The 26,164-nt window shown below is 43.2% G+C and overlaps 1 protein-coding gene across 1 annotated transcript in view; it reads right to left on the bottom strand.

Moving 5' to 3' along the window:
* Positions 1–26,164, bottom strand: part of LOC310690341 (androgen receptor-like) — a 141,826-nt gene that overhangs the window by 50,796 nt on the left and 64,866 nt on the right. The window contains exons 3-4 of the mRNA XM_083469097.1: positions 9,032–9,038; positions 7,809–7,925 (exon numbers count right to left, since the gene is read on the bottom strand). Coding sequence (XP_083325223.1) covers positions 7,809–7,925; positions 9,032–9,038 — 124 coding nt within the window. The remainder of the gene's footprint in view (positions 1–7,808; positions 7,926–9,031; positions 9,039–26,164) is intronic.

Below are 26,164 nucleotides of genomic sequence, written 5' to 3'. Positions count from 1 at the left end.
GATCCATCCTCCAATGGTAGAACATAAGACTCTTCACCTCAGGGTCATGGGTTCAAGTCACATGCTGGATTCAAGCCACGTGGTGGTCCCTTCCAACTCTACAATTCTATGTAAAGAGAAGTTACTACAGAGCAATGGTTTTGCATTCATCTACAAAGCTGAATGAACGACAACTCTTTATTTTCTTTTTTAGTTTTTATGTCAAAAAAGAGAAGAGAAGACTCATGAGAAGAGAAGACTCCCTGGAAAAGACCCTGATGTTGGGAAAGATTGAGGGCACAAGGAGAAGGGGACGACAGAGGACGAGATGGTGGGACAGTGTTCTCGAAGCTACCAGCATGAGTTTGACCAAACTGCGGGAGGCAGTGGAAGACAGGAGGGCCTGGCGTGCTCTGGTCCAGGGGGTCACGAAGAGTCGGACATGACTAAACGACTAAACACAACAAACAATGTCAAAAAACACTTCATATTTGATGTTAACTGTTGTACATTGCTTCTTCTTTGATTTTTTTTCCAATCTTTAATAAAAATCTTTTTTTTTAAAAAAGAATTGATTAATCTATTGCATTTCATTCCCACCTTTCAGTGTTTTATTGTTTTTGTTTTAGAAAAAAGGTGCAGGTGCCGGAACTCACTATGAAGTTGTTATAGTAAGTGCCACACTTTTAACATGGGGGGGGGGTGCTGGCACTGTGTACCCCAGAAAGAAAGCACTGCCACTTTTTCTTCCCTGGAGCTCATGGTGGCAGACACAGCTCTCCCCCTGCTTAGGCAGGTTAGGCTGAGAGGCTGTGACTGGCCCAAGGCCACACCCAGTGAGCTTCATGATGGCCAAGGGCGGGGATTTGAACCTTGGTCTCCCCCAGGTCCTAGTCTGAAACCACACCACCCTGGCTTTCCACCTAGGTATATGTGGCTGGACCTCTCTCCATTCAAAACCTGCAAAACAGAACAGAACATTTTCAGAATTTCTTCTGCCTGAGCTCTGCTAAAAGAGAGAGAGAACAGGAACCAGACAAAAGAAGCCCCAGAAAGATGCCCAGTTGCTTCAAGGGAGCATCTAAGCAGACCCTGTCCCCAGCAGACAGCAACCTTCACACACAGACCTTGCATCATATTACACAGGAACAGGAACAAAACACAAGGAAACCTGTGCTTGTTGTTGTTGTTTAGTCGTTTAGTCGTGTCCGACTCTTCGTGACCCCATGGACCAGAGCACGCCAGGCACTCCTGTCCTCCACTGCCTCCCGCAGTTTGATCAAACTCATGCTAGTAGCTTCAAGAACACCATCCAACCATCTCGTCCTCTGTCGTCCCCTTCTCCTTGTGCCCTCCATCTTTCCCAACATCAGGGTCTTTTCCAGGGAGTCTTCTCTTCTCATGAGGTGGCCAAAGTATTGGAGCCTCAGCTTCACGATCTGTCCTTCCAGTGAGCGCTCAGGGCTGATTTCCTTCAGAATGGAGAGGTTTGATCTTCTTGCAGTCCATGGGACTCTCAACAGTCTCCTCCAGCACCATAATTCAAAAGCATCAATTCTTCGGCGATCAGCCTTCTTTATGGTCCAGCTCTCACTTCCATACATCACTACTGGGAAAACCATGGCTTTTACTATACGGACCTTTGTTGGCAAGGTGATGTCTCTGCTTTTTAAGATGTTGTCTAGGTTTGCCATCGCCTTTCTCCCAAGGAGCAGGCGTCTTTTAATTTCGTGACTGCTGTCACCATCTGCACTGATCATGGAGCCCAAGAAAGTAAAATCTCTCACTGCCTCCATTTCTTCCCCATCTATTTGCCAGGAGGTGATAGGCCCAGTGGCCATGATCTTCGTTTTTTTGATGTTGAGCTTCAGACCATATTTTGCGCTCTCCTCTTTCACCCTCATTAAAAGGTTCTTTAATTCCTCTTCACTTTCTGCCATCAAGGTTGTGTCATCTGCATATCTGAGGTTGTTGATATTTTTTCCAGCAATCTTAATTCCGGCTTGGGATTCATCCAGCCCAGCCTTTCGCATGATGAATTCTGCATATAAGTTAAATAAGCAGGGAGACAATATACAGCCTTGTCGTACTCCTTTCCCAATTTGGAACCAATCAGTTGTTCCATATCCAGTTCTAACTGTAGCTTCTTGTCCCACATAGAGATTTCTCAGGAGACAGATGAGGTGATCAGGCACTCCCATTTCTTTAAGAACTTGCCATAGTTTGCTGTGGTTGACACAGTCAAAGGCTTTTGCATAGTCAATGAAGCAGAAGTAGATGTCTTTCTGGAACTCTCTAGCTTTCTCCATAATCCAGCGCATGTTTGCAATTTGGTCTCTGGTTCCTCTGCCTCTTCTAAATCCAGCTTGCACTTCTGGGAGTTCTCGGTCCACATACTGCTTGAGCCTTCCTTGTAGAATTTTAAGCATAACCTTGCTAGCGTGTGAAATGAGTGAAATTGTGCGGTAGTTGGAGCATTCTTGGGCACTGCCCTTCTTTGGGATTGGGATGTAGGCTGATCTTCTCCAATCCTCTGGCCACTGCTGAGTTTTCCAAACTTGCTGGCATATTGAGTGTAGCACCTTAACAGCATCATCTTTTAAAATTTTAAACAGTTCAGCTGGAATACCATCACTTCCACTGGCCTTGTTATTTGCAGTGCTTTCTAAGGCCCATTTGACTTCACTCTCCAGGATGTCTGGCTCAAGGTCAGCAACCACACTACCTGGGGTGTACGAGACATCCATATCTTTCTGGTATAATTCCTCTGTGTATTCTTGCCACCTCTTCTTGATGTCTTCTGCTTCTGTTAGATCTTTACCACTTTTGTCCTTTATTATGGTAATCTTTGTACAAAATGTTCCTTTCATATTTCCGATTTTCTTGAACAGATCTCTGGTTCTTCCCAATCTGTTGCTTTCCTCTATTTCTTTGCATTGCTCGTTTAAGAAGGCCTTCTTGTCTCTCCTTGCTATTCTTTGGAAATCTGCATTCAATTTCCTGTATCTTTCACTTATCTCCCTCGCATTTTGCTTGCCTTCTCTCCCCCGCTATTTGTAAGGCCTCGTTGGACAGCCACTTTGCTTTCTTGCATTTCCTTTTCACTGGGATGGTTTTAGTTGCTGCCTCCTGTATAATGTTGCGAGCCTCCATCCATAGTTCTTCAGGCACTCTGTCCACCAAATCTAAATCCTTAAACCTGTTCCTCACTTCCACTGTGTGGAATTTGGTTTAGATTGTACCTGTCCAGTGGTTTTTCCTACTTTCTTCAGTTTAAGCTTGAATTTTGCTATAAGGAGTTGATGAACTGAGCCACAGTCAGCTCCAGGTCTTGTTTTTGCTGACTGTATAGAGCTTCTCCATCTTTGGCTGCAGAGAATATAATCAATCTGATTTCGATGTTGCCCATCTGGGGATGTCCATGTGTAGAGTCGTCTCTTGTGTTGTTGAAAAAGCGTGTTTGTGATGACCAGCTTGTTCTCTTGACAGAACTCTATTAGCCTTTGCCCTGCTTCGTTTTGATCTCCAAGGCCAAACTTGCCAGTTGTTCCTTTTATCTCTTGATTCCCTACTTTAGCATTCCAATCCCCTATAATGAGCAGAACATCCTTCTTTGGTGTCACTTCTATAAGGTCTTGTAAGTCTTCATAGAATTGGTCAATTTCAGTTTCTTCAGCACCAGTAGTTGGTGCATAAACTTGGATTACTGTGATGTTAAAAGGTCTGCCTTGGATTCGTATCGAGATCATTCTATCATTTTTGAGATTGCTTCCCAGTACAGCTTTTGCCACTCTTTTGTTGACTATGAGGGCCACTCCATTTCTTTTACGGGTTTCTTGCCCACAGTAGTAGATATGATAGTCATCCGAACTGAATTCTCCCATTCCCGTCCATTTTAGCTCACTGATGCCCAGGATGTCAATATTTATTCTTGCCATCTCATTTTTGACCACATCCAACTTACCCAGGTTCATGGTTCTTACATTCCAGGTTCCTATGCAATATTTTTCTTTACAGCATTGGACTTTCCTTTCGCTTCCATGCATATCCACAACTGAGCGTCCTTTCAGCTTTGGCCCAGCCGCTTCATCAGCTCTGGATCTACTTGTACTTGTCCTCCGCTCTTCCCCAGTAGCATGTTGGACACCTTCCGACCTGAGGGGCTCATCTTCCAGCGTCATAACTTTTATATGCCTGTTGTCTTTGTCCATGGAGTTTTCTTGGCAGGGATACTGGAGTGGCTTGCCGGTTCCTACTCCAGGTGGATCACGTTTGGTCAAAACTCTCCACTATGACCTGTTCATCTTGGGTGCCCTGCTCGGCGTAGTTCATAGCTTCTCTGAGTTCTTCAAGCCTCTTCGCCACGGCAAGGCAGTGATCCATGAACCTGTGCTTACGACTCTCTAATTCTCTGAAATAGACTGCTTAATGCATTTATTTATTTATATTCACTCTGTGTCTGCATTAATATTTGGCAATGCTAGTGGCTGTAAAAGAAAAAGTCTGTGGAGCCAGATTTTGTGATTCTAGACAGGAAGCAGCGACCATTTTATCCCTCTGCATCAACCCCAGGAGTCAGCCATAGGGGTCTCACTGCCCCTCAAGAAAGGCATAGGGAAGTCAGTGAGTGGGGGCAGCTACTGAAGAGTGACAGAAGCCCACCAATTTTATCCAACTTAATTTTTAGATTCTAAACTTAGCATGTGTAAAAGATTTGAAAATGGTGCTAGCAAGAGCAAGAGACAAAGACTGGAAAATGCTGTGGTGATGAAGTTAAGAGCAATCACTACTTTCTTGCATCAACCACTCACTGAAGCAACAAGAGCCAACAGTGAAGCTATCCAGCCTGAGCCAACCACTAGCATGCAACCACACAAAAACTTCCCTGAAAGAGAAACAGCAAAGCAGGATGTGGAACAGCAAGCTGATTAGGAGGAAGCAGCCATGATGCTGCCTACTGTAACAGATGTTGGTTTGTGGCCAGAATTATCACATTAGGAAGTATCCTATTGGGCAGAGAGGGGTCCCTCTCAAGTTGTGCATCATTGTGGAACACTTTCAAATTCCAAGCGAGTGTACAAAAAGCAGTCTAGGTTTTGCAAAAAAACCTCTTTTTTATTCAACAAAAGCAAATGGGAAAACATATAGCCAAGAGTGGCTTGTATATTCTCCCTCAAAAGGCCGAAATTATTGCTTTGTTTGTAAACTCTTTCCAGACCTTGCTTTAGCTTTAGCTATCGAAGGGTTTGGTGGTGTCCCTTCTATAAGGTGTTGTAAGTCTTCATAGAATTGGACCCGTGTGCTGCATTTTTGGACCCGTGTGCTGGGTCATTTTCACAAGGTCAGCAAAGCCCTTCAGAAATCACACCTATTATTGAGTTCTTGTGCAAATTTGTTCACAGTTCACTTCTGGATTTTTTAAGGAAAATTAGAGAAGATTTTTTTTTTTAATAATATTTTTTATTGCTTTTTCCAAGGTCAAATACATTGTCAAAAACTCAACAAAAGCAGCTTTACAGAAGAAAACAAAGAAATTAAGAAGAGAAAGAAATCACATTTTCAGACAATTTTTCTTGATCCACTGGACTTCCCCACATCCTCCACACCCTGCATTCTTTACAATAAAAAATAACAGCAAATTGATACCTTGTTTCCTGCGTTTTTGTACTTTCATCTAATTGTATTTTGATTTTAGGGTACATGTTATTAACTCACTTTTTCCCATCATCTATCCCAAACAAGGGACATTACTCTAAAATTTTTGCTTTTCACGTTCATAACTTAGTTTCCACCATATTCAAAGCTAATTACTGAAGCTTGTTTTTCCCAAAAACTTAGCAAATTTTCAACATTCATATAACTTATAATGTTTTTGTAAATAGTCCTTAAATTTTTTCCAGTCCTCTTCCACTGCCTCTTTTCCCAGGTCTCGGATTCTGCCAGTCATTTCGGCCAATTCCATGTAGTCCATCAGTTGCGTATGCCACTCTTCAAGCGTGGGTAACTCCTGTGCTTTCCAGTATTTGGCTATAAGAATTCTTGCTGCTGTAGTTGCATACAAAAAGAAAGTTCTATCCTTCTTTAACACTCTCTGGCCCACAATGCCCAGGAGGAAGGCCTCTGGTTTCTTGTGAAAGGTATACTTAAATACTTTTTTCAACTCATTGTAAATCATTTCCCAAAAGGCCTTCACCTTCGGGCATGTCCACCAGAGGTGAAAGAATGTTCCTTCAGCCTCCTTACATTTCCAACATTTATTATCAGACAGATGATATATCTTTGCAAGTTTGACTGGGGTCATGTACCACCTATAAATCATTTTCATAATGTTTTCCTTCAAGGCACTACATGCCGTGAATTTCATACCGGTGGTCTATAACCTTTCCCAGTCTTCAAACATAATGTTGTACCCAATGTCTTGAGCCCATTTTATCATGGCTGATTTAACTATCTCATCTTGAGTGTTCCATTTAAGCAGCAAGTTATACATTCTTGAAAGCACTTTCGTCTTAGGTTCAAGTAATTCTGTCTCTAATTTCGATTTTTCCACCTGGAAACCAATTTTTTTGTCCTTTTTAAAAATCTCTTGAATTTGGGCATAGTGTAGCCAGTCTCGCACCTTGTATTTTAGTTTTTCTAAGCTCTGCAACCTCCAATTGTCTCCAACTCTTTCTATTATCTCACAGTATTTTGCCCAGCCACCCTCCATATTAAGTCTTTTTGGGGCCTTAGCCTCCATTGGTGATAACCACCTCGGGGTCTTATTTTCAAGTAAGTCTTTATATTTCATCCAGACATTAAATAAAGCTTTTCTGACAATATGGCTTTTGAACAATTTGTGCACCTTTACCTTGTCGTACCACAAATAAGCATGCCACCCAAAAGCATTGTTAAACCCTTCCAGATCTAGGACATCAGTGTTTTCTAGTAAAAACCAATCCTTCATCCAGCAGAAGGATGCAGCTTCATAGTATAACCTTAGGTCCGGCAGGGCAAATCCCCCTCTTTCTTTTGCATCTGTTAGTATTTTAAGTTTTATCCGGGGCTTTTTGCCCTGCCAGACAAACTTCATGATATCCTTCTGCCACTTTCCAAAACATTCCACTCTGTCCACGATCTGCAGGGTTTGAAACAAAAATAACATCTTTGGCAATACATTCATCTTTATAGCTGTGATTCTTCCCAACAAGGAAAGTTTTAGTCTTGACCAAACTTCTAAATCCTTTTTGATTTCTGACCAACATTTTTCATAATTATCTTTAAATAAATTCAAGTTTTTTTCCGGTCAGATTGACCCCCAGGTATGAAAATTAGAGAAGATTTTGATGAACTTGAGAAATAAGCAAAAGCCACCTTGCCAAATGTCAACTACAAAACAAGGAGACAAAGAGTGAGGGAACGGCAAAGAAATGACAGAAGTGCACCTGATGCCTTAGAAGCACTTTCTTCCAGAGATAAGTTTAGAAGAAAATCCTTTATTCCTATATTAGATGCACTTGAAGCCAATTTAAAAAGAAGCACTTTGTACAGTGATGTTGCACAATTGTTTTCTTGCTAATCTGACAGCATCTAAGCGAGAAATTCAGCAAGGTTGATGGAAGCATCCCCAGAAGATATTGACCTGAACCTTACTGATGAACTTTTGCACTTTCACCTATATGTGACACAAAGCCATAGGTTTATAACACGCTTCCATTTTCTTCCAGTCGTGATGGAGGGAAATTGGGAGGGGCCTTACAAGTAGCCAAGGGCCACTCTTCATCTAAATCTGGCCCTGCAAATCAGGTATGCTGCAAAAATCAAAGGGTTGTAAACAGAAGCTGGATTACCTCCGAGAGTCATCCCGGCCTCATAGCATCTCCGAAGGCGGCAGGAGGGGCAGTTTTTCCTTCGGAGCTTGTCAATGTTGCAGTCATTTCGGCTGGCACAGAGGTACTTCTGTTTGCCTAAAAGCATCAAGAGGGCATATCATGAATGCAAAGTGACAATCCTCCCCTTACTAGATACAGAGCATCAAGGGCTCAAAGAGACAAGCTGGAATCGTACAACTGTAGGCCCCAAGGGCCATCAAGTCCAATCCCCTGCACTGCAGCTAAAGACTCCTTGACTGGTGGCCACCCAAACTCTGGCAAAACGTTCTTTTGTCAGGGCAAAATATTAACTATCATTTATGAAAAAGTGTGCTTAAAAGCTTAAGATGCTGATGCTCGGCTGAAGGAGAAGAGGCGTTCTTGGCTGAACTCCTGGTGAAATGTGGAGAAAATTATAAAGAAATGCCTTCGTTTGATGAAAAAGCTGGAAAATAACAAGCCCAAGAAAGTTTATGACCTAGTCTGCATAATTGCTGGAGGAAACGCTTTGAAGGCGGATAAAGTGGGAGTATGAGAAAGATTTATTCTTAAGTGCATTGTTTGGGAGTGAAAGTATGGTGGCTTCAGATTTGGAGGTGGAGACCGAAACAGAGGTTATTAAGCCTAAGGCTTTTCAAAAAGAAATTTTAAAAGCCATAGAAGGAGCAAAGAACAGTACTATCAAGGGTGTTACAAAAATAGTAGAAGATAAACTCTCTAAATTGGCCGAGACAGTAGAACGGTTGGCAGAAAATGTAAATGCTGCATGGGAAATGGCACAGGCCAATGAGAAAAAAATGAATGCATTGCAAGAGCAGACTAGGAAACTGAAGAGACACAATAAGTATGTTAATGATAAATTAATGGACTTAGAAAATAGAGCCAGAAGGTCGAATTTACGTCTAAAAAATGTTCCAGATATGGAGAAAGTGATTGAGTAGATGGCCAATTTGCTGCCTGAATTGGGAATTTTGAAAGACTCGCTCAACCACATACATAGAGTTGGGAAGCTGAGAAATGAGCCGTTGGCTGAGAGATGTGGTAATGTGCTTTGGGAGATATAAACAGAGAAAGCAAGTATTCAAGGCACTGAAAGACTTGGATAGACTTGATAAATTGTTGTACAATGGCAAGAAAGTGATGGTTTTTGAGGACTTATCTTTGGAAACAATTAAAAGGAAAAAGAATTTACGGGTGTCTACCATGGTGCTGCAAGAAAAAGATATGAAATACAATTGGAGAATGGCACCATTTGCTTTAAGAATGCAGTATAAAGGAGAGAGATTGTTTGCAAAAGATCAACGGCAGATGGTGGCGTTATTTAAACATGTGGGATTGCAGTTGCCAAAGGACTTTAAGGGGACTCCAGACTTGGAAGAAGAAGAAAATGACTTAAGAGAAGAAAGCGAGCAAGCTCAGGGTGGCAGAAGAAGAAGGAAAGCAAGAATGAGAAAAAGTCATGGGATCTTAGAGACAGAGTTAAATATAAGAAGTGAAGATGAAGAAGGAAGGCAGGAAGAAAGAGTACCGGGGTGGCTCGATGGGGCTGTTTTTTTCTTTTTCAGACTAGGGGAACTTGCAAGCTTCCTTCCAACTTATCCCCCCCCCCCCAATATGGGAGCATATGTTGGTTGGATGAGTGAGTGTGGAAAGTTGTTTGTGTGTTGTGTTGTTTGGGATGGTAAGGGGAATTATGATGTGTGGAAGGTGGGTGGAGATGGATGGTTTGGAAGTGATGATTAAACAGAGAAGAGTAATTGGAAAAATAAATGTGAGGATGTATTGGTTTGTACCCCGGGTGCAAGAGTTGCGGCACATAGATATTTTCTTATGTTTTTGCCTTGACTTTTTTGTGGGGAGGGAAGGTGGGGGTGGATTTATCTCCAGGAGGGAATGGTACAAAAGGAGGGAAAGGAGAAGTGAGATGGTTGGGAAAGACATAATAAAGAATGTGAATGTTATGTGTACAACTCTTAATGTGAGAGGTTTAGGTAATCAGAACATCAAGGGCTCAATGCGACAAGCTGGAATCGTACAATTGTAGGATTTTAAAGGTCCCCAAGGGCCATCGAGTCCAAGCCCCTGCACTACAGCTAAAGAATCCTTGACTGGTAGCCACCCAAACTCTGGCAAAATGTTCTTTTGTCAGGGCAAAATATTAACTATCATTTATGCAAAGCGTGCTCAAAAGCTTAAGATGCTGAAGCAGAACTAATAATGCTGTGTAATAAAATAACAACACAAACCAACGTTCACTCTACACATTTCCAGATGGTGACTAAAGTAAATACTTTTTAAAAAAAATGAAAATATTTTTTATTTGCTTTTACAAATACAAATTTATAACAAAATTGTTGATACATCCATTTACAGAGATTCTCTAAATCTCCAGACTCTCACCTCCCCTTCCCCTAAGTGGGTCCTAATGACAGTGTTTACAACTGCATACCACATTTTTTTTACCTTCTAGATTGTCCATAGCTTTTGTTACTTTACAAGTGAGGTTAAAGTCCAGCTAAAGTTTTGATTTGCTTACAATGGTCTCCTAAGTATATTATGAAATTTTCCCATTCTTTTTTAAAGTTCTTGTCCTCTTGGTTCCCGAGCCTCCTGGGTTTTGCCATTTTGGCCTAGTTTAGCCGCTTGGCCTTCCTTTCTTCTCTGGCTGGGATTGCTTCTTCCTTCCATCTTTGAGCTAGTAACATCTGTGCAGCTGTTGTCGTGTACAAAAAAAAAAGTCTTTTCTGATCTTTGGGAATCTCAGTACCTATAATTAGGAGATCATGGACTAATGTTTCATCTGAGCTGTCTTCAAGGGGAGCCCCACATACAGCACAACAGGACAGGACGGAGAAAAAATATTTCTTGATGCAGCACATAGTCAAATCATGGAACTCGCTTCCACAGGAGCCAGGAATTAGGTCTGGAAATGAACTGGCAATCAGCTGTTTGTCTCCCTTTCTCATAACGCTATGTCAGGAATGTCCCTTTCTAGAGTGACAGCAAGGACTCCGAAGAGGGGGGAGGCAGGCTGGGGAAAAGAGAGGCTTGCTTCCTTCCCATACGGAGAGTGATGCAAGCCTCTCCCATCCTGGAATGCAGGCTGTCAATTCCCAATATAGCGTAGGGCAGACAGAGGCAGTGTCAAAGGAGCTGCAGCCTTTAGACATTGCTCCGAGGGGGGCGGAGATGGCTCCAGAGGGGGGGTGGACAAACCACAGACATGGCAAAGGAGTAGGGTCCAGGCCTGGCGTCAGTCCGACAGGAGGAGGGGCAGCCAATGGAGGATATTCTGTTGGAGGAGAACCCACCCTTTAGTGAGCTCAACGTCGTTCTTTGGCAGATGATTGAGCTGTGAGCTCAGATGGAAACTACTGTGTAAATACTAATAAATCTAAGCCCAATTCAGCTGCCAGCTTACTGCATTCTTGGTGTGAGAGGGACATCTGCAATCTTGACATGCTAGAACTTGCGGACATCCAATGAGGCCAAATGCTGCAAGATTCAGGGCAGATAAAGTAAATCCACACTGCCAAATATGGAACGCCTTCTCACAGGAGGCAGCAATGGCCACTGAGCTAGATGGCTTGAAAAGAGGATTAGACAAATGAACTGAGGAGGAGAGGGCTATTGATGGCTATGAGCCAGGATGGCTGTGCTCTGCCTACACAGCTGGAAGCAGTAATGCTTCTGGATACTGGTTGCTGGAAGCCATGGGAGGGAAGAGGGATCAGATCCTGCTTGCAAGTTTCCCATGAGAATCATTTTGGCAGGAGAACTGCACATGCGTCGGCGTGGGTAGACACACACCTGTCTTGCTCTTGGAACTTCACTAAAAGCCTGAAAAGCAAATAACTCTCTGCAAACTGATAGCTGAGATAACTCACTGAAAACACGGCTCAGGTTCCAAGTCCTGGATTGGGGTGTTTAAAATGGTATTTCTGAAGATATTGGGAATAAGGACCTGGAAAAGGAGATGTTAGAATGGCTCAAAGAACAAGGAATTGAAATTGAGCCGAATGAAATTGAGAGAGTGCACCGGGTGTTGACACCACGAGGAGGCTCTGGACTTCCCAGGGATGTAATCATGGCATTCACAAGAGAGAAGTTAAGAGATCAAATTTATAAATCACTAGGGCAGAAAGCAGACCTGCAGTTTAAACAGCGAAAGGTCATAGTGAGACAAGACTTTTCTCAGGAAACGCCTCAAGACAGGAAACGTATGCAGCAGTTTGCACAAGCTCTCTACAATCACAAAATCCTCCTTACTTGGGCCTACCCTGCTACATTGCTGGTTTTTAGAGACGGCAGGAAATATTCCGCTAAGAACCCTGGTGAAGCAAAAAAAAATGCTAGCTGATTTAGGAGTTGGAATACAAGGACAGACTGAGCAAGAACTCTCATGTTCGGAAGAATTACAGGGAGAGTCGAGTGAAGAATCTCAAGAATCTCCAGTGCAGGGACAAGAGAATAAAAGAAGACGGAAGTCGAGAGAAGAAGGAAACAGAAAAAAATAATATATACTAGAGACATCTAAAATGGGCTTTTGTAAATACATATATATATATTTTCTGATATAAACTTTCCAAGAGCAAAGGGAGAGGAGTGTGGTTCCCCAAGACACCATGAGACAGGGATCGTGGAGACCCCTAACTGAGTCTCAGGGGAGAAGGGGGAGGGGGGTTGAATGGGCCAGAATTGAAAATATAATATATGTACACAGAGGGATTCAAAAAATAAACAGTAGTCGGGATAATGGATAGATCTTTAAAGGTTTTTATCTTTAAATGTTAACAGGCCGGCCTCAAACATCAAACGCTACTGGGTTCTGACACTGGCAAAGAAAATGAAAGTGGATATACGATGCCTCCAGGAGACTCATAGAGCCAAAGCAAAGAATAGACCTTTGTTATGCTCTCAGCAATGGGGCCTAATAGCAGAATCGAAAGTGATGAATAAGGCTAGAGGGGTGGCTATACTATGTAATGCAAATCTTAGGCCGGAGATTCTGGGCCAGAAAAAAGATAATGATGGTAGATTTATATTCTTAAAAATTAAAGTGTCACAAAAAAATCTTTACAATAGCTAATATATACAAACCTAACACAAGACAGAAAAAAATTATAAAGAAAACCTTGAATAAACTGCCGCTTTACGCTGAAGGGGAAGTTATCGTTACAGCAGACTTTAATTGGAATATAAAGGACAAGAGTACATTCAGATTATCTAAATGGGGATTAAAGGATATTTTTGAGAGGGGAAACCCCAACACCAAACCTACCTTCTTCTCCAACAGACGTAAGACTTTGTCTTATATTGACTACGTGCTAATTAAAGAAGGGAATGAAATCAGTGTTAGAACAGCAAAGACTATGGGAATATGGATTTCAGACCATGCTCCACTATTTGTGGAGCTGGGACTGGAAGAGGATGGAAAAAGCAGGAGATGGCGGTACAATAACCTAATAATGGCAAAAGAGATTGACAGGGAATATATCAGAAAACAAATTGGTTGGTATTTTAAAGAGAACAATGGTTCGGCTGAGATCCTGGTAGTATGGGACGCTTTTAAAGCTGTTATAAGAGGACATTGTATACTGAAAGAGATTGCGATTAAGAAGGATTGGTACTCGGGGAGACAGGAAAAAATTAAAGAGATTGAAATTTTGCAACAACAGCAACAGGTCAAATTTCTAAGGAGCAGACAGGAGCAGTTAGGAAAGTTAAAACAGGAATTGGATGAGTTGGATATAGTTGCGGTGTGGAAGAGAGATAATATGATCAAAAATGATTTTCAGAGAACCTCAATAGGATCATATAAGAGACTCGCAAACTATTTAAAGAAAAGAAGGGATAAACAGAGGGTGAAGGCCATTAAGACCAGAAGGAAAATACTTACACAAAAGAATTTATAGAATTCTATCAATCTTTATATAAAGAAGAAAATAAAAATACTAGTAGGGAAAGTTTGGGGTTTAAAATCGAAGAAAGTGATAGATTAAGACTGAAGGAGGAAATTTCTTTGGAAAAAAGAGAGAATGTAGTTATATCATTTAAAAGTAAGAAATCCCCAGGATTAGATGGAATTATGGCAGACTTTAATAAAGAAACAATTGATATCCTGGGTTCAGAACTTTAAAAAGTATTTAATAATATTTTAGAAGGGGGGAAAGCCCCAGACACTTGGAAACTAGGGGAAATAGTAGTGATTGAAAAACTGCAAAAGGACCCTACAGAGGTGGGGTCATACAGACCAATTAGCCTATTAAATCAAGACTATAAGATATTTACAAAGATCCTGGCAAGGCAACTGGAAAAGGTACTACCTAAAATAATCAAGGAAGATCAATATGGATTTGTTAAGGGAAGATACATAGGCTATCCTATAAGAAATGTGTTAGGGTAAAAGGATGTGTGGATGAGCCCTAAACCACAAACTAATGAAATAGAACTTGCTCAACAGGATGCTCCTTAAAGATTATGGGATGTTCAAGAAAGACAACTTGTACGAACAGTTGCTGGGAATCACATGTGAGCATTGCTATTGCGCTCAGTTCTGCCTGCCAGTTTCCCACAAGCACCTGGCCAGCTGCTGTGAGAAAAGACGGCTGGACTAGGTGGGCCACTGTGTGATCCAGCAGCTGGTCTCTTATTACATTCTTACGATACTGAGCAAGTTGTATCAGAGGAGAGACTAATCATGGACTTCAGTTGCACAATGCCTAGACAGGCATCTGCATCATCTGCAGTGAGAACTGGGCTTGGGATCCTGTCCTAGGGCTGGAACCTGATGAAACTGCCCCATACCAGGACTATTTCAACCATCTAAGACCAGCGTTTCCCAAAGTGGTCGGTAGCACATCACCCCCGGGGGGACACTAAGACGCAAGGGGATCAAAGGGGTGGAGGTGTAAATGACCATCAGGCATTGGAAAACAGGTATCACTGGATCAAGCTCATTGATTTTGCTGAATTAATCAAACTAAACAAATTGGATTTTGAATGAATATGCAATTAGTTGTTATAGTTTTGAATTTTACTGTGTTGTTAGCTTCCTTAGTGGGTTGTGCAAACCCCCCTTCAGAATAACAGGTAGCAGGCTCTGGGGATAAGTTTATAGAACCAAGTGGGCAGTGTCCAGAAAGTTTGGCAACCACTGATCTGGGCAGTATGGTCCATAAAGACTTCCCCAGTCTCGGATCTCCAAACATAGTTGGAATTGAATTCCCTTCAGCCCTGACCACTGGCCATGCTTGCTTGGGCTGACAGGGGGCGATACAGTCCAAAAACCAACTGGGTGCAAAATACAAGATAAAAGCAAGAACAAAAAAAAGGACACAAACCGTTAAAGCCCCTCCCACAACCCATTTAAAGGGGGCATCTGCTTTGTGCTCTTGGCCAGCATACTGACTTTTATTAGGCGTAAGACCTTATCAGGATACAACAAGTGCGCTCAGAGATCTGGGATGGTTGCTGTTTTGCTCCTGGGCCAAGTTCAAGGTGTTACTATTAGTCAATAAAGCCCTTAACAACTTCAGATCAATTTACCTGTGAAATCACCTTACACCCCCGCCCAACTGCTTCCATCTGCAGAACTGGAGCTGTTGCAGGTGCCATATAATCCCCATTACACTGTCAATCATTTAGAGGGGCAGCACCTACACTTTGGAACTCCCTGCCTATGGACACACGAGACAGGCACCTTCGCTGTGCTCTTTTTGGCACCTGCTAAGAACCTTTCCCCTTAAATAAGCTTCTCCAGGCATGTAGAACACTGGTGAATGTTTTAAGCTATTTTTAGTTTACTGGTGATTTTATTTTTTGAATGTTTTAAAGAGTTGTTTCCAGTGATAATTTTACTGATTTTTTTGTAAACCACTTTGAGGTACTCTTTTTAAACAACTGAATGGTGTATAAATTTTGTGAAATAAAATAATTCTAACAACAACAACAACAGCAACAATAAGAATATGTACTGCTTCAATAAAAGTTACCCAAATTGCTATTACTTTGTATGAGGAAGATGAAAAATAAGTTCCAGGGCTTGCAGAATATCTCCATTTTTCCTTGCAGAGCAAAATGGAGGAGAATTCAAGGCCAGCATCCAAAAAGATTAATGTTATGTCCCTCAGCCACTAAATATAGAGGAGCCACCACTGGGGTGCTGAAAATAGACTGTCCCAAAGGTCTTCTAACTCTGAACCCCTAATCCACTATGTGGTGAATTCTGGTCTCACTCTTGCAAGGGAAGGACAGAAGTGAGTTTGCAAGCAAAACAGACATATTTGCAGAATATTTTGATTATGACCTGCGAACATTCACAAACACCTCCAGGGTTTGTGAGAGGCACATTTTATGCATGCGGTGTGCAATGCAACAATGCAAATGCCAAACCCCCCCCCACCCCCTGCAAACCTGCCCTTTGCTAGCAGGCCCTGTGTTGCCCAGGCATTCCAAAGTGTAAAAGAGTCCCTCTTTCTGAATCCTCCTCTTCTTCACTCCTGCATATCCTTCGAGGCCTGACCCTCCTTGTCTTTTGATATCTCCGCTCTGGAATTCCTCTGTGTGACATCTCTGCCAATGGCCCTCCAAACCCAGTGATAAATATCTGTTGCTGCTCTTCCACTTTCGAGTCTGACACGTCCAATCTAGCTGTGCAAACTGGATGTCTTTTTTGCAGACAGAAAACATTTGGGGGTTCTCTGGCAGGACGTGTGCTTTGCCCCTTGGTGAAGACAAGATTGAGAAGTGCTTCAAGAGCCAAGCTGGCAAGCTCTCAATTTCATCCAAAGATGCCAAAAAAGAGAACGTAGTCCTTGCTAAGTGGGGGTTTTATTCCTGCCCCCGGATTGATCCTTTCAGGCAAGGATGATTCCCAACCCTACCTGGTGATGCCGTCAGGGACTGAACCTGAGACCGTCTGCTCCTCATTTAATTCTCACAAAAACCCTGTGAGTCCAGGCTGAGCGGCATTGTCTCCCAGGGAGCTTCATCGCCATCTGGGGATTTGAACCCTGGCCTCCCAGGTCCTGGTCTGGTCATCTATCCACCATACCATGCCGCAAGGAGAGATTCAGTCCTTTCCCTCATCACCCTATTTCTCCTTCAATAATTTAATTTCTCTAACAAGATACCCCCTCCCCAAAAGAAACAGATTTGGAGGGGAAGTAATTTGGAGGTGGAAATCTGGCAGATAATGAAATTGCCACTATCCTTCCTAAGCCAGCACTGTTTTCCGGGGGTAGGCGGGTGGAACCAAAGGAAAACTCTCTTTAAAGGCAAGACTGGAAGGCCTCACCCTGAGCAGGCAAAGACTAAGATTTCAGTCTGCTAAAGTAATTTGTGATGGCAAATACAAGAACTTTTGATAAGGACATTAAATGTAATCTAGGCTGCTTGACCCAATGAAAACATAGAGGTAAAAAGGTAAAAGTAAAGGACCCCTGGGTGGTTAAGTCCAGTCAAAGGTGACTTTGGGGTGCAGCACTCATCTCGCTTTTCAGGCCGAGGGAGCCGGCCTTTGTCCACAGACAGCTTTCTGGGTCATACGGTCAGCATGGCTAAAACGCTTCTGGAGCAATGGGACACCATGACGGAAACCAGATCGTACAGAAACTCCATTTACCTTCCCACTGCAGCGGTCCCTATTTATCTGTGTTTTCAAACTGCTAGGCTGGCAGGAGCTGGGACAGAGCAACGGGAGCTCACCACCATTGTAGAGTTGGAAGGGGCCTCAACCTAGTGCAACCGCTACAATGCCTTAACCACATCTCGAGAATCCCTGACAGGTGGCCATTGAGACTCTGTTTCAAAATCTCAAACAAAAGAGAGTCCTTCACCTTCTGAGGGAGTCCGTTTCACTGTTGAACAGCTTTTACTCTAAGAAAGTTTAGTTTAAATCTCCTTTCTTGGAATTTGAATCCATTGGTTCAGCACCTTCTCTCCAGAGCAGGAGAAAACAAACTTGCTTCATCTCCCATGTTACAGCACTTAAGATATTTGATGATGGCTATCATGTCACCTCTCCATCTTTTCTTCTCCATGATAAACATCCCTAACTCCCTTGGCCATTCCTCTTAGGGCTGTTTCCAGGCCCTTGGTCATATTGAACACCCTCCTCTGCACATCCTAGCTTGCCAATATACTTCTTAAAGTGTGACACTGAGAAATGGACCCAAGACTCCCAGTGGGGTCTGACCAAGGCAGAATAGAGTGAAATTATTATTTTCCCTTGACATCTGTTAATGCAGCATAGAATAGCATTAGATTTTTTTGCTGTTGCATCACACTATTCACGCAAGTTGTTCTTGTGGTCCTCTAAGTGTCAGGAAAAAGCAGCAATTCAAAAGCCAGCTGCAAGTGGCTGGAAAGCAAAACAGGATGTTGTGGTCTGGAACTGTACTGGTGGGAAAAAGGGGCACTCTATTCTCTGTACTGAGCACCGGATGTTAGCTCAGAGTGTCATCTGACCTGTACTGGGAGTACAGGGGTGGAGTTGCGACTCTACTGCCGGAGTCTGGAGGGTACAGACACGTTTCTCTGTACTGCTGAACGACAGGAATAAAAGACATGTAAAAAGGACTCCTGTCTGTCTTTCTTCCCCTCCCTGGGGAGTGCAGGGAGGGAGAGAAGGAGGAGGGTGTGTTCTCCTCACGTTTGAGGAGGATCGCTGATTTATGACCTTGCCTGCCGGGAGACGCAGACGGAAGGTCAACAAGGATCCCAGCCGAATGAGTGGAGAGAGGCCAGTTTACCTGAGACCCCAGCTGGAATCCTGACACTAAGACCCCTAGATCCCTTTTGACATGTCCTGTTGTGAAGCCAGGGGTACCCCATCCTATATTTGTGCGTTGAGAATGACATCTACAGCCAGTGTGGTGTAGTGGTTAATGTTAGGATATTTCCGTTCCACCTTAAAAGGGAGCAGGATGTTTGTGTCACAGCCTGCGTATTTCCTGTTTTCACAGGATGTTTCTGTTGTGTCTTTGCTTTCGTTTCTCTCTGTGTGTCTGGAGACACTGACGCAGGCAGTCATGTCTTTCTCTGTTATGATCAACGCTGAATAAAACTTGCAAATAATGCTCTCCTGAGTGTGACTTTTGCTGTGAATTATCTGCTGATAAGAGTGTGCATGAGCTCTAGAATGTGGCAAGATATTTTCTAGAAACTCATGTCGCTAATTGCTGATACTGCGTGCCTACGGGAGATCGATGGATCGTCCGGCAGACAGCTTGGGACCATGATGGACTTTGTCTCCCTGGCAGTATCCCAACAACAGGTTTCGGGCCCAGATTCACGGCACTTACAGGAGAGTAAGACTGCGACAGACTGCTGAAAGGTGTGTGGAGGAAAAGCGAAAGTAACGCTTTTCTGTTTGCCGCGGCAAGAGCTTTTGATGTCCGGCAGACTAATGGATCTGGGAGCTGTGCCAAGCAAGCTTCGTGATTAATGGGCTGCCGAGATAAGACGTTTTTGAAGGCAAATAAGACTCACGGCTCAAATAAAAGGCTGGAATGGAGTTTTTCGAAGCTTCTGAGGCTGCTGAGTGCCCAAAGCTAAATCGGCACAATTATAAAACCTGGGCTGTGTGGTGTGAGAGTTTGCTGCGTCAGTTTGGAGTGTGGCATACTGTGTCTGAAGCCCCTCCAGCTCCTCTGACAGATAGATGGAAAGCCCAGAATTCGAGGGCCATTGACGTAATAGTCTTGTCCGTCTCTCTGGAGGAAATTAAAACATTAGCTGGCAACGTGACTGCACGTAAGATGTGGAATGCTTTGAAAATAGCCCACCTGCCAGTCATCCCAGCCCAGAGTTTGACTGCATCGGAGGTCCTGGCTGTTTCCCAGAATGCGAGTGAATGCAGGGATGCTGAGGGCACCACTTGCAAGCTGCAGGGGGAGCTGACTGTCACGTCATCCCAGGCAGCATTCCAGCCTCCAGGGGGAGCCAAGGAGTCGGCAGCTGAGAGCTCTGTTTCTCATGGGAGCCAAGGTCATCCTCACAGATACCGGAAGGCCAGAAGTAAACAGAGGCAGATGCCTGCAGATGGCCAGAAGCAGAGGGAGGGTGAAGAGCCAACGCCAGTGGAAAACAAGGCTTTGTTTGCTGGCACAGCTTCACCAAAGGCTAAAGGCAAGTCTGATGGCCAGGAGCAGGGGGGCAAGCTGCAAAAGCCCATGCCGGTGGAAAACAAGGTTTTGCTTGCCAGAAAGACTGCTCCAAAGGCTAAGGCCAGGTTTATTATTGATTCGGGGTGTACACGCCATGTCTCAATGGACCGCCATCTCTTTATCTCCTTTAAACCTCAAGAAGGTGAGATCCACCTGGCTGACGGAAAGACGTTGTGGATCGCAGGAGAAGGGACTGTGAGATTGGCAAGTCTGCACACAACCATCAAAGATGTACTATATGTTCCAGGTGCTGCAGACAATTTGCTCAGTGTCCCACAGCTTACTGGGCGTGGTTTTGAGATTTCCTTCAAGAGGAGCGTTTGTGTCATCAGAAAAGACAAAGAGGACATTTTGCATGCAAAGTTTATAGATGGATTGTTCTGTATAACTTATGATGCAAATGTTGTGTCTAATGCTGATTCTTGTTGTGTTGCACAAACTAACAAAGTTCTTCATGCAGGATGCATTCATGATGCACATCGCAGATTTTGTCACCTCTCTTGGAAGGCACTGGCCAAGATGCCGGAGGTGGTTGAGGGTTTGAACATCAAACCCTGTAAGTTTCACATGAAATGTGTGTCTTGTGCAGAGAACAAGGTGAAGGTTGCTCCAAAAGGCAAGGAGTCTAGCAGGCAGGCTTCCAAACCCTACCAGCTAGTGCATGCAGACCTGGTTGGTCCACTTGCACCCTCTTTGGGTGGAGCAAGGTACTTCATGGTTCTAATTGATTCTTTTTCCAGGTACATTCATGTGTTTATGCTCGAGCAGAAATTGCAAGCGTTTCCTAGGTTCAAGGCATTCTGTGCTTGGTTGGAGAATGTTCACGGTAAACGCATTGGTTGTCTCTTTACTGATCGGGGCGGGGAGTTCACTTCTCAGCAGTTTGAAGCTTTCCTGACTGAGAAGGGAATCCAGCATGACTTGTCAACACCTAGATCGCCATGGATGAATGGGCTTGCGGAGCGAGCAAATCAAACGTTGCTGCAAGGAATGAAAACATTGTTGCATGATGCCAATCTCCCTGATAAGTATTGGGGGGAGGCTCTGTCGAATTTTGTTTACACTTTTAATCGCAGATTGTCATCACCTATTGGTTGTACCCCCTATGAGAAGATGTTTGGTAAGAAACCCAACATCAAGCACATGAGAATCTTTGGTTCTGACATGTGGGTACACAACCCACAGAGCAACAAGCTTGGGAAGCGTGGGGCACATGGTTTGTTCATGGGGTACAAAAAAGGTGCATACAGGGTATGGATGACTGACTCTAAATCCATAAAGTTCACAAGGAGTGTTGAGTACTGTCAGGGGTTCAGGAGCAGAGGCAAGGGCAAGGGAGGAAACAGAGAGCGAGGGGGAGGAGGCAGAAGAAAAGATGAGTGATGACGACGACCCGAGATCTCCGAGTCTTTCCAGTGAATCAGAAGATTCACAGAAAGGAGCACCAGTGGCCAGGGCAAGGGGGGAGCCTAGGGGGACACCCCAGGAAGATAGAGCCAGAGGGGACTCAGAGGGGAGCAGTTGGAAATCGGGACCAGCGTCACCGCCAGAGAGCAGGGAAGAGGAAGGGCGCCAGGGATCAAGCGCTGGCAGCTCACAACAGGGGGGAGGGCACGAGTCAGGAGTGGCCACACCTCCATCGGGGAGCGAAGAAACGGTCAGACGGAAAGTGGAAGGTTGGGCGCGCGCGCCAAGTTCAAATGCACAGGAAAGTGACGCAGTAGGCAGCCCGGAAAGGGAGCCAGGTCCTAAAGCCCGGCGCAAGGAGACAGGAGGGTCCGGGGGGTCGGCGTCAGAAGAATCCCGGAAGGAAGAGACCCCGGGGGGTAGAGGGACCCAGAGGAGAACAGTCAGGCGGAAAAGGTGGAGCAGGGCTAGGATATTAAGTTGGTGTACAAGGGGTGGAGACTCAGACGGAGCTTCGCCGATCTAACGCATAAGACGTAGAGTTGCACGCAGCAGCTTGAGAATGGAAACTGTAACTCAATAAAGACTTTTACTTAATGATCGCTGGCTAGCGTGATCCTCTGTGAGCTAGGATCTGGGAGCAGCTCTGACAAGTACAATCCTAAGTGGGGGGGAAATGTGGGAATTTTCCAGAGTTACCCAGAGGAAGTTGAAGGTGATGTGAAAAAAGCAGATGATGTTGAGGAAGCTGAGGATGATGATGATGATCAGAGTTCGGATTCCAGCTCAGTGGGCGGCGCTGCTGCTGATGTCAGTGAAAGTGATGACACAGCAGACTACAAGAGCGCAAAGGCCTCAGTCAGACCATCTGATGCGCCTGACAATGAACTGGAAGAACCACTGTTCACCATTGGTCACTTTTCTCCTAAGAAAGAGGAGATGAGTCCAGAAGACTTGCGTCTAGTACGCAGATCTGAGAGAGCCACAAAGGGCAGACCTCCAAAGAGATTTGCTGATGAGTTTGCTAAGACAGCAACTGCTGTTCTTAGTAGCTCAGAGAAGGTGTGGGAACCTTCAAGCTTCAAAGAGGTTCAGGAGTTAACCTCTAAAGATCCTGAGCCTTTGACAATATTTCTTGGAGTTTTATGAAGAAAAATCTTCAGGGGATGGGGGTCGATCAAGGGTTCGAAAATGGTATAAGTGCAATTTATTCAGAACAAAAGGCTAAACTAATAGTTAGCAATGTGATAACAGAGGAATTTAAGATAGAAAAAGGGACACGACAAGGCTGTCCAATTTCCCCATTGCTTTTTATTTTGGTCCTGGAGGTTCTGCTAAACATGATCAGAAGGGACTGTTTGATCAAAGGCATACAGGTTGGAGCCAAACAGTACAAATTGAAAGCTTTTGCAGATGACTTAGTATTGACGTTACAGGAGCCAGAATCTAGTACGAAAAGAGTATTAGAATTGATTCAGGAATTTGGTCATGCGGCAGGATTTAAGTTGAACAGGTTAAAAACTAAGGTGCTTGAGAAAAATTTAACACCGATAGAGAAAGAGAAGTTTCAGAAGAAGACAGGTTTAACATTGGTTAAGAAAGTAAAATACCTGGGGGTTAATATGACCCCTAAGAACTTAAATCTATTTAAAGACAATTATGAGAAATGTTGGTCAGAAGTGAAAAAGGACTTAGAGATATGGTCAAATTTGAAGCTTTCCTTGTTAGGTCTAATTGCTGTTATAAAGATGAATGTATTGCCAAGAATGTTATTTCTATTTCAATCATTGCAAATTTTGGACAAAATGGACTGTTTGCAGAAGTGGCAGAGAGATATTTCTAGATTTGTCTGGCAGGGCAAGAAGCCCAGAATAAAATTTAAAATATTAACTGATGCAAAGGACAGAGGTGGATTTGCCCTGCCAGACCTTAAACTTTATTATGAATCAGCAGCATTTTGCTGGCTGAAAGAATGGCTGCTTCTTGAGAACACAGATATTTTGGATTTAGATGGTTTTAATAATGTTTTTGGGTGGCATGCATACTTGTGGTACGAGAAGGTTAAAGCACATAAAGCATTTAAAAACCATATTGTCAGAAGAACATTGTTTAATGTTTGGACAAGATATAAAGACTTACTTGAAAATAAAACCCCAAGGTGGCTATCACCAATGGAGGCGAAGGCTCAGAAAAAAACTTAATATGGAGGCTAAATGGCCAAAATATTGGGAAATTTTGGAACAAGAAGGAGACAAATTGAAATTGCAGTTTTGAGAAATTAAAAGATAAAGTGTGAGACTGGCTACATTACTATCAGATAATGGAGGCATATAACTTGGATAAGAAAATTGGCTTCCAGGTGGAAAAATCAAAATTAGAAACAGAACTGTTAGAACCTAAAACTAAGATTTTGTCAAGGATGTATAACTTGCTGCTGAAATGGAATACCGAGGATGAAACGGTGAAATCTGCTATGATTAAATGGGCACAAGATGTTGGACATAACATTATGTTTGCTGACTGGGAACAGTTGTGGAACACTGGTATGAAATTTATGGCATGCAATGCCATAAGAGAGAATATTATGAAAATGATATACAGGTGGTACATGACCCCAGTCAAGCTTGCAAAAATCTATCATCTGCCCGATAATAAATGTTGGAAATGTAAAGAAACTGAAGGTACATTCTTTCACCTTTGGTGGACGTGCCCAAGGATTAAGGCTTTCTGGGAGATGATATATAATGAAATGAAAAAGGTATTTAAATATACCTTCTTGAAGAAACCAGAGGCCTTTCTCCTGGGCATAGTCGGCCAATTGGTGCCAAAGAAGGACAGAACTTTTTTTTATGTATGCCACAACAGCAGCAAGAATACTCATCGCAAAGTATTGGAAGACGCAAGATCTACCCACCTTGGAAGAATGGCAGATGAAGGTGATGGACTATATGGAACTGGCGGAAATGACTGGCAGGATCCAAGACCAGGGAGAAGAGTCGGTGGAAGAAGATTGGAAGAAATTTAAAGACTATCTACAGAAATATTGCAAAATTAATGAATGTTAGAATGATGTTGGATAGAAACTAAGTGGTATTTAGCTGTATTGCTATAAGAGAATATGAGAAAATGGTTATTAGTAGGTAAAAATTTAATTTTATAATATTTTAAAATTGAAGTTTAAGATGATTGAAGAGGGGAGGGATTTGCTGAATTAAAATTTTGAATTGGAATACAGAAATGGGAGGCGTGAAGAGGTCTGGGAAATAAGCAAATGAAAATATGTGATGGAAGGACTGAATTGTTTTTAACCATTTTTATTTTGTATTTTCTTTTTTTTCTTTTTTGTTTTTTTTAATAAATCTTAATAAATATTTTATATAAAAAAAATAAAGATCCTAAGCCTTGGCTTAATGCCATGAAGGCTGAAGTTGATTCCTTGAACAGGAACCAAACTTGGGAGCTGGTACCGGTAGTCCCAGGAATGAGACTGGTTGGCAGCAAATGGGTCTTCAAGGCCAAGACAGACCAGAATGTCAAGGTAGTCAGACACAAAGCTGCGGAGGAGAAACTGCATGTTTCCCATCATGACATTAATACAGCTTTTTTGTATGGGATTTTGGGGGAGGAGCTGTTTATGCTTCCACCTGATGAAATGCAGATACAGAAGGGAATGGTCTGTAAACTGCGGAAATCCTTATATGGTCTCAAGCAGAGTGCCAGGTGTTGGAACATGAAACTCACTGAGACGTTGCTTTCTCTAGGTTTTCACCAGGGCAAAGCTGATCCATGTGTGTTTGTCAAGGAGGAGGGGCAAAACAAACTGTATTGTTTATGTTTTGTTGATGATCTTCTGATGTTTTGGAAGAATCAGGCTTTGTACCAAAGCACCCTAGCTCAGCTGAAGGAGCACTTTGACATGAAGGATCTTGGTGAGGTATCCAACTATCTTTCTCTGCAGGTGGAGAGGGACCAAACACCAAACACAGAAAATTGCTGATGTTTTAACCAGGTTGAATCTGGTTGATGTAAACCCAGCAGACACACCGATGGTGACAGGTTACCAGGTAGATAGTACTGCTGAAGCGTTTTCTGACACTACGCTGTACAGATGCATTCTAGGCAAGTTGAATTTCATTGCTAGATGCTCAAGACCTGACATAGCTGTAAGCACTAACCTGCTTAGCAGACATGCGAATAATCCTACTGTTCAGGATTGGAAAGCTCTGAAGCGCATAGCCCGCTATTTGAAAGGGACTTTGCACTACAGGCTGAGGTTCACCAGTCAGAAGACTGGAGGTCTTGAAATCTTTGCAGATGCAAGTTTTGGAAGTGACACCACGGATGGTACAAGCACTTCTGGAGTATGCTACATGTACAACCACTGCCTGTTTGACTGGTTGTGCAAGAAGCAGACAACAGTGAGCCTAAGTTCCTGTGAAGCAGAACTCAATGCTCTGTCATTTTCACTCATGGATTGTGAATGATTGATGCGACTGTTTAAGGACATCAGAGTTTCTGTGAAATGTCCTGTACAAGTGTATCAAGACAATAGATCGTGTTTGGCTTTGCTGAACTCAGAGAGTTGCAAGCAAAGAACCGAGTACTTGCAGATTAAGCTACATCGTGCAAGAGAGTGTATTCAGAAAGGACTCATTCAGGTGTCCTACATGCCAGGAAATGAAATTCCTGCTGATATGTTGTCTAAGGTTGTTAACAGAGAACAACTTAAGGTTTATGTACGAAGGTTGCAATTGGGTT

The sequence above is a fragment of the Podarcis liolepis genome, assembly GCF_965112155.1.
Source record: "Podarcis liolepis genome assembly, chromosome: 12".
In the NCBI taxonomy this organism is placed as follows: Eukaryota; Metazoa; Chordata; class Lepidosauria; order Squamata; family Lacertidae; genus Podarcis; species Podarcis liolepis.
Note: the sequence above shows the minus strand (reverse complement) of the source record. Positions and strands in the feature narration are given on the sequence as shown.